The sequence below is a fragment of the Triticum aestivum genome, chromosome 6A, assembly GCF_018294505.1.
Source record: "Triticum aestivum cultivar Chinese Spring chromosome 6A, IWGSC CS RefSeq v2.1, whole genome shotgun sequence".
Classification (NCBI taxonomy): Eukaryota; Viridiplantae; Streptophyta; class Magnoliopsida; order Poales; family Poaceae; genus Triticum; species Triticum aestivum.
The window spans coordinates 508,377,410-508,386,859 of NC_057809.1; the positions used below are offsets into that span (position 1 = coordinate 508,377,410).

The 9,450-nt window shown below is 48.9% G+C and overlaps 1 protein-coding gene across 1 annotated transcript; it reads right to left on the minus strand.

Annotated features, from left to right (window-relative positions):
• Positions 1-4,507: 4,507 nt before the first annotated feature.
• On the minus strand, positions 4,508-7,492 carry LOC123128174 (thioredoxin reductase NTRB). The gene is made up of 2 exons (XM_044548107.1): positions 6,459-7,492; positions 4,508-4,861 (listed from the first exon to the last, which is right to left on the minus strand). Exons 1-2 carry the CDS (start codon positions 7,384-7,386, stop codon positions 4,791-4,793), a joined length of 999 nt encoding a protein of 332 aa, XP_044404042.1. The 5' UTR covers positions 7,387-7,492; the 3' UTR covers positions 4,508-4,790.
• Between the last annotated feature and the right edge of the window lie 1,958 nt (positions 7,493-9,450).

A 9,450-nucleotide genomic window follows, 5' to 3' on the forward strand; every position in this document is an offset into this window, starting at 1 on the left:
CGTAGGAATTTTTTTTGAAATTGCATGCTATGTTCCCCAACATATGATGAATATTATCCAATGTTATCACCAATCCAGTGCCTATGAGTTTTTCACATATTGTTCTTACTAAGTTACTACTGTCGTTACTACTATTACAACTACCATAAAACTGCTAATGTTACTATTACCGTTACTATCATTGCCACTGGTATCAAATTATTATACTATTGTGCTACTGATCACTTCGTTGCAGATATTTAGTCTCCAGGTGTGGTTGAATTGACAAATCAACTGCTTATACTTGCAAGTATTCTTTGTCTCCCCTTGTGTCGAATCAATAAATTTGGTTGAATACTCTACCCTCAAAAACTGTTGCGATCCCCTATACTTGTGGGTTATCACTATCCACATACGAGAAACAATTCCTCGCGATGATGATGGTTGTCGACAAGTGGCGGCCGTACCTGCAGCAGGGATCGTTTGAGGTCATCACGGATCACAAGAGCTTATGTGCACTCGGAGAGCAACATTTGGACACTGAGCTGCAACGCAAGGCCATGTCCAAGTTGGTGGGCCTGCAGTTCACCTTCTGGTACAAGAGAGGGGCGGACAACGTGGCAGCGAATGCGCTCTCTCGTGTCGACCACCGGCACGCCCTTGACGCGCTCGTTGTGTGTCACCCCCAGTGGCTCCAAGAGGTGGCTAACTCCTATGAGATGGATGGCACCACATAAGAGCTCCTGCAACAACTGGCAGTCCATAGCTCGGATGATCAAGGTCGCACGCTCCGGCATGGCATCATTCAGCAAGGTGATCGGCTTTGGATTGGAGCTAACACTACTCTCCAAACCAAGCTCATCGCTGCCCTCCATGTCAGTGCTCTAGGAGGGCACTCCGGCATCATAGCGACCTACCAGCGCGTGCGCAAACTATTTGTGTGGTCTGGCCTCAAGCGCGCCGTCGAGGACTACATTCAGCAGTGTCGCGCTTGCCAGCAAGCTAAGCACGAGCACCGCCACCCCACCGGCAAGCTTCAGCCTCTAACCATTCCATCGGCACTGTGGCACGACGTGACGATGGATTTCGTCGAGGGGCTCCCCAACTCCGAGGGCTACCACACGATCATGGTGGTGGTAGATCGTTTCACGAAATTTTCCCATCTCGTGCCACTCTGGCATCCCGTCACCGCGGCGCATGTAGCTCGTACTTTCTGGGATTCCATCATCAAGCTTCACGGGGTGCCACACTCCATCGTCTCCGACCAGGACAAGATCTTCACAAGTGCGATGCAGCGGGAACTCCTCGCCGCAGCCGGCACTAAGCTCCTCTAGTCCATCGCCTGCCACCCTCAAACGGATGGCAAAAGCGAGCGCGTCAATCAATGCCTCGAGATGTATCTCCGTTGTGCTATCCGAGATCATCTGAAGCAATGGCAGAAGTGGATGCCCGCGTCTGAATTTTGTTGCAACTCCACTCATCATGGCTCTCTCCGGTGTTCTCCATTCAAGGCACTCTATGACAATGAGCCAAATCTGGGAGGGCTACCAGTTTTCCTCAACAAGATATCGTCGGACATGGCTAGCAGCGACTTCGACTAGGCAGCGCATACACAGATGCTGCGGGGCCACCTCACCCGCGCTCAGGACCGCTTCAAGAAACAAGCCAACAAGCAGCGCACAGAGCATGCCTTCACCATCGGCGACCAAGCCCTCCTCAAGCTTCAACCTTATGTGCAAGTCTCCGTCGCTAGCCACCCCTGCCAGAAGCTGGCTTACAAGTATTTCGGCCCGTTCACCATCCTGGAGCGCATCGGTACCGTGGCTTACCGCTTGGAGCTGTCGTGGGATTGCCGCATCCACCCGGTATTCCATGTCTCCCGGTTGAAGCACTTCATCCCCAACTACTCGCCCATCTACTCCGAGCTGCCCAAGATCCCAGACTTGACAACAACACCTCTCATTCCGGTGGCCATCCAAGAAAGACACATGGTCAACAAAGCCTCAGCCTCACTCACCCAAGTCCGAGTTCAGTGGTCTTCACTACCTGCGGACGCCACCACCTGGGAAGATTACGTAGTCCTGCGCGTGTGCTTTCCATCAGCCAGCATCTGGGAAGACGCTGCATCTCAAGGAGGGGCGCCTGTCACGCCTGTAGTTCAGGGCGCATAGCCTAAACCTGCAATGGACAGCGAGTGCACGAATGGTGCAGCTACAAGTCAAGTTGGGCCATAGCCCGAGAGCCTCCGGGGCCAAGCCCATGTAATATGAGTGAGCCCGTGTTGGGCGGGTGTGTGTGTGAGACTACTTAAGCAAGTTGTTGCCACTGTTAGGGTTCATGATGAATAACAAAGTGAATTGATCCTCTCCCCTCTATTGCCTCCTCTCACCTAACCTCTCCCTTCCTCATCCCGATCCTCTCCCTCTCCCTGATCCTCCCCAGCCGGGCATTAAAGTGGGGTGTTGTGGCCTGGCTCCCTTTGGGGAGGGATCGGTTGGAAAGGTCGTTATCAGATGTGGTCGTTCCCAAGAGTCGATTCCCCTCGCCTTGTCGTCGAGGGGCCCTGGGTTTGGTTGTAAGAGGATGTTACAGGTCTTGACAAAGATCTGCATACCACCATACAGCTTCCAAACTCCTTAATGTTGTGATAGCTGACCCATTAAATGTATTGTCGGGACTCCGATACCAATCAACACCTCCCAAGAAGGGACGCGACGATGACAACGTTGCTGCCAAGGGTTTCCCCGGGTACGCGGCGATGAGAAAGGAAGGGTAGCCCCCGACGCCCTCTAGGAAGGTCTAGCGGTACCCTCAGGCGCCAACGCGTCGGTGTCGAACAGGCCGACAGGGTTTCTCTCGATCCCAACCATCACCCCAGGCGCTCCAGAGCACTCCACAAATATCGCCCACCACCCTGCGCCAACACAGTCTTGAAGCCACCCATGCTGTCTCACCACAGCACCGAGAAGTGGGGCCTCCACAGCGAAGAAGAGTCGGGACTAGGGGCAGCAACATCGTCGACGTTGCAGGAGGGCCCGACCTCCACCGTCAATGATGGTAACCGACCAGACGCAACAGCAAGAGCATACCAGGCCCACAGGCCACCCGCCGGCAAGGAGCAGCCTCACCACCTCTCCGATCGTCGGACTACAACCTGCCGAGCTGCACCGCCACCGACATCACCCAAGGCGCCCGCCTGCGACGACCGGGGGGGGGGGGGGAGTGGGAGGGATGGAACTATTCATGAAACTGAAGTCACTCCCTGATCTTCTTGTGTTGGAGTGTAGTCGTCCAGATCTTGCTGGTTGAGAATGCACATGCTTTGTTCCTTTCATGCCCAAGTGTACGTCCATATTCAAGAGATGCATGTTTAATGGATTTAGGTGCTCCATTCATGGTGATCCCTTTAAAGGTAGGTTGCTTTGTCAATTATTATTTTGACCATGAACCCATGATTTACATTCCACCAGAGAGTGTTTCCACGAATCCTAAGCCCCACATATAGAACATGCACCCGAACTGGCCATTTTACCATGCCGACGCACATCATTCGTAGGTAAAGAATGCAAAGCTAGGCGCCACTGGAAGAATCTCATTTTTTCCGGGACATAAGTGTTCCAAAGTGATTTCCAAGTTTCTCCATCATATGAAGCGTTTGAAGACCGTGTTCTCGCTTCCAGGCTTCCTGCCAATCTTTGTGACGCCACTTGGTGCTTACGATCATGTGATAACCGGAGCAGTGAAACAAAACTCCAGACCGCTCAAAATTCCACGACCAAAAGTCTACAAATATGGTGAGCATCAATTGGAAGGTAAGTAGCCTGCATAACGTCAATTTTCCATGCAACGCTTGTTCCATCAATAAGATCTGACCAAATGTGGGGGATCTGCTGCCAAAGAAACAATTGGTCGCGTGAGTTCTTTCAGTGGCAACCAATTGTAGTTCCAAATCTCAGTGGATAACTCATTACCAATTCTACAAATAAGGTCTTTAACTAAAACATCCCTCCCCTCCAATATAGCTCTCCACACTTGAGAATGGTGAGAACCAACTTGTGCATGCAAGATAAGAGGACGATTGCAAAATTCTCCATGCTTTCCACCCTTGAACTTGTTTTCCATAATCTATCTTATGTACTTTGAAGGCGCCGTTTTTGGATGAGCCGATATCAGAAGGCATCCCCAAATATTTCTCTGTTACTGCCTACTCCCTCTATTCACAAATATAAGATGTTTTGGATATACTTCAATAAACTAAAACATGTCTATATACATCCGATTCAGAAAAGAAGTTAGAACATCTTATATTTGTGAACGGAGGGAGTAGTAATTAACGATGTTTATGGCTTAGGCTTTATTTAGTAAAATAAAACTAGGCCGAGAGGACCCTTTAGTTCTGAAGAAACATACAGCACCATGAGCAAACAAAGACCAGATATTTCCCTAAAAAAACAAAGACCAGACATGTTTTTGAAATGTCAAAAAAAAAACCAGACATGTTTTCAGAATACGCGGTGCTCCAAACATGTAGAAAAATATAATAGCATACATACCTGGTGGAGTAATACAGATAGATATCTCAGAATAATAATGTGATTTCGCCAATGATACATAGGAATCAGTTTGAGTTCCACCAGTGGTAAATATGAATCATTTCCAGCACACTAATGAAAGTTGATCTAGGGCCTCCTAATGACGGAGAATAATAATACGGTGCTGCTAAGCAGCATAATGAAACTGGACAACCAACTTCATCAAGCTCAGAGTGCGGCTTTCGGTGAGCTGATGGTCGTCGCTTCACCAAGAGATAGTCAATCAGACTTGCCCTCCTGTGCACCCACCTCCTGCAGATAGTGCTCCGCGTCCAAAGCAGCCATGCACCCTGTATATATCGGCGAGTTAGTTGTTTGACGCAGAATTATATGCTCAGCAGGAGCCACTAAAGGTCAATTCCCAATAAATGGTGTCATCAGGCACCAGGCAGAGGATTATATTGCAAGAATAAATCTTTCTTGGATAACACATCTAAACCTATTGACATGAGAAAGATGGGTTCAACTTATACAACCAATAGTAACATGTTAAGATGGACCGACCAACATGAGAATCTGGCTAAAACACAAATTCCTAGTTAGACAAGGAAACCCTGTACCAAACAGATGAGTTCCACAGCAAGGGTGCTGGTTTTCTGCCCACCATTGGCCATTGGAAGTGATGCATAGCATTAGTAACATGTGTTTCCAGTGACAAATATGATTACACAAAAACTCAGGTGGCAGATCCAATACTTAGCAAAGGAGCATCTATGATATTTTAAGGAAAAACTTTCTGTATATGGGTATTATTCAGGGCATACATTACCAGTGCTACAAAAGTTTAATTACATCACAAACCTGAGAATCCTAGGCTGACTAACAAATACTTTCGGAACAAAACCTTACTATATTAACACAACAGCGTTAACTTGATTGATTGAGTGCTAATACCGTGAGATGACCATAACATTCTGCAGTCCCTCTCAGGAATTTTAGAGTGAGACACAAGTGTATAGCCTGAAAGGGGATCTTCTAACCTAAATAGAGGGCACACCCTAGTTTGTTACCACAAGTTTTAAGCACCTGAAACTAATTACATGAATAGTTCCCTTGTATCCCCAATGGGGAGCTTCGAAATGGCACGACGGGGAAATTACACCCAGTTCAATAATTCCCTGGTCAGCTATGATTGGAGACTAGTCGGATCATTTGTGATGGACACTGCAGAACCTGCGGAACAGGGCATGCTTTGAGGGGGAACTAATGAAAACCCTATTGAAATGATATTACATGTGCCCTGTCCTAGAATGGGCATGTTTACAATCTGGAGCTGAAGGAGAGACTTTGCTGGCTGGAGCAGCACGCCTGCAGGGGTATGTGCTGAAGCAACGTGAGAAGGATCAGGGGCTAATCAGAATCAAGCCCGACTGCAGTTCAACTGCAACTCCTGAGGGTGTGGCAAGAGCACCCATGTTTTGCAGCCCTGATGGGTGTTGTAATAGATGTTCATGCAGTTTGAACCTTGGTTTGATAAGCCAGGCAGGCGGCAAAACCTGTAAGTTTTCATTCGTCCTGGTACATATTTTCTGCTTTTTTTTCGCTGTTAGACCCATGGTTTATTCTGTTACTGTAAAGTAATGGAGCCCTGCTACCAAGGTTACTCTTATGAAAAAAGGAAACTGATTCCCATTTCCCTTGCTTGTCCCTAATTGTCAGCAGGTTTGGGCACCAATAGTCCAACACATCCCAGAATGTAGCGAACTACTCGTTTCTTTCCAAAGCTCAAACACCACATTCTATTGTCACTATAAAGACTAGTTCAAAGAAGCAATTGATCGCTAAGCATATGAATATATATAGTTACTAATTATAGATTACCATATGCATGCAAATTGATCACTAGCAACACTTATACAATCAATTCACATAGTGCTATAGTAATACCTGATCCAGCGGCAGTAATGGCCTGACGATACTTCTTATCCTGCACATCTCCAGCAGCAAAGACCCCCTCCACACTGGTATGTGTAGAGCCCGGCTTGGTGGCCACATACCCATCGGCATGGAGCTCAAGCTGCCCATTGAGAAACTTGGTGGCCGGCTCATGCCCGATGGCGAAGAAGAGCCCGGACACCTTAAGGTCAGAGACCTCACCAGTCACCAAGTTCTTGACCTTGACGCCAGCTAATGGGCCACCGCCTGCGCCGCCGTAGGCCTCGACGACCTCGGAGTCCCAGACAACCTGGATCTTAGGATTGGAGAGCGCCCTGGCCTGCATAATCTTGGAGGCGCGGAAGGTGTTGCGCCGGTGGATGATGTACACTTGGGATCCGTACTTGGTGAGGAAGTTTCCCTCCTCCATGGCAGAGTCGCCGCCGCCGATGACGGCGATGGGCTTGTTCCGGAAGATGGGCGCGGCGCCGTCGCAGACGGCGCAGGCGGAGATGCCGCGGTTCCAGTAGGTTTCGGACCCGGGGAAGTGGAGGCGGCGCGCGACGGCGCCCGTGGCGACGACGACGGTGTCGGCGAGGACGGTGGTGGAGTCGGAGGTGACGCGGAAGGGGCGGGCGGAGAAGTCGACCTCGGTGACGGTCTCGGAGAGGATGTTGGTGCCGAAGCGGGCGGACTGGGCGCGGCAGTTGTCCATGAGGTCGATGCCCATGATGCCGGTGGGGAAGCCCGGGAAGTTCTCGACGTCGGTGGTGGTGGTGAGCTGGCCCCCCGCGGCGATGTCGTTGGCCATCCAGCCCTCGAAGAGCACGGGCTTGAGCTCCGCGCGGGCCGCGTAGATGGCCGCCGTGTGCGCGGCCGGGCCGCTGCCGATGATGCACACGCGCGTGCGGAGCGGCGCCGCGGCGGCGGATCCCTCCATGGCTGCTCGGCTTGGCTGCGGGGGCGGCGGCGGCGGCGGCAGCGGCGGTTCAGGGTTTCGGGGGGATTGAAATGACTACTCGTGTCGTAGGTCAATGAATTTTACTAGTACTCCGTGTGAGCCAGCCGGCCAATCAATGACCGCAGTGAGACGGTTAGACCAGCAATCGTGATAGCCCTCGTTTCGTGACTGATCTGTGAAGAACTGCGTTGCAGTTTCTATGACTTTTTTCTGTTGTTGCAAGAAGCATTTCCTGTGATTCACACTACAGAAATTTTTCCATGGTTCTATATATGCGAGTAGCTGTTCTTAAAATTGCCGTATAGAACAACACATAGTTTGTTTTTGAGAAACGAGTATAAATGCAAATATTTACTTTTTCTTGCGGGAAAACTCCAATCTATTTATCTTCAATCATGGCAACACCAAGAATAAAAATTACATTCAGATCCGTAGACCACCTAGCGACGACTACAAGCACTGAAGCGAGCCGAAGACGCGTCACCGTCATCGCCCCTCCATCGCCGAAGTCGGGCACAACTTGTTATAGTAGACAATCGGGAAGTGGTCGTGTTAAGGTCTCATAGGACCAGCATCCCAACAACCGCTGCCAATGAAGAATAACGTAGGTTGGAAGAATCCAAACCGAAGACACACAAACGTATAGACGAACAACGATGAGATCCGAGCAAATCCACCAAAGATAGATCTGCCGGAGACACATCTCCACACGCCCACCAACAATGCTAGACGTACCGCCAGAACGGGGGTTAGGCAGGAAGACCTTTATTCCATCTTCAGGGAGCTGCCGCCGTCTCGTCTCCCTGAGCAAAACAAAAACCCTAACAGGGTTGAAAAAAAAGACCAAAAACGGAGCCCTCCCGCCGGCCCTTGCCAGAATCTACCGCGCCTCCGTGGCCCTAGGGCCACCAAAGAGGAGGCAGACCTACGCCAGCGCCAGCGAGAGGCACGAACCCTAGCTTTCTTTCTTGGAGGAGAAAGAGATAGGGTATGTTTAAGGAGTGCTATAATGCAAATATTTACATACACGCAGAAACATTCGATCCTATGAACACACGTAGGAGCATTTTATTCGTATGAGCACGTTCAGAGTGGGAATATGGCATTTATTAAATGAGAAAAGAGTAAAGTTGTAGACTTGTAGTGTGTAATCACTTCAACATAAAAATAGAGAGTGCCATTTGCGCAGTGTAGCCAGCAAAATCATAGAAGAGATACTAGTGGTTGAAGGTTGAGAAAAATGCGGTTCAATATCGTTGACAAGGTTAGACCGGCTCCGGTAGCGGAGTAGAAACAATGGTGCATCACGGCTTGTTTTGGTAGCGGTGGTGATCTTCCGGCGATATAGAGCTTTCAATATAATTTGTATTATGTTTGAATAGTTCTGTATTTATAGTGAACTTCTACAATATAGTGTATCCGAATCCTTTTTGTAAAAAAAAAGTGACTACTTTGAAGACAAATCGTGAGATTGGGCTATAAGGCCAACTCTAGCTGATCCCCTAAAAACTAGAAGAGGATCCGGCCGAGTAAACCTTAGTGGAGTACATTTACCACATTAAGTTTTGACCGGACCCAGCCGATTCCCTAAATATAACATAGTAATTTTTTTCATATGCATTTCATTTTCGGCCGCTGAAGCAAGTTCTATTGCATCTTTATTTCATCGAACGATATTTTGATACATTGGAGTACATAATTCACCAATTCTTCGCTACGAGAACGAAATCAAAGAAAACAAGAATCACAATTGGACACTTTATAGATATACAACTTCCATACCGCTCCCACTAGTTGGATTAATATTTTCTCTATATTTTCGTTATTGATTCTCTTTATTGACATCTCGAGCTTGCGCACTTCTTTCTTCTTCGGCCTGACGAATTCGATATTGCATCGCATCTAGTCTCATCTCTAGTCTATACTCTAGCAAGGAGTGTGAGGGAGTCCTGGATTAGGGGGTGTCCGGATAGCCGGACTATACCTTCGGCCGGACTCCTGGACTATGAAGATACAAGATTGAAGACTTCGTCCCGTGTCCGG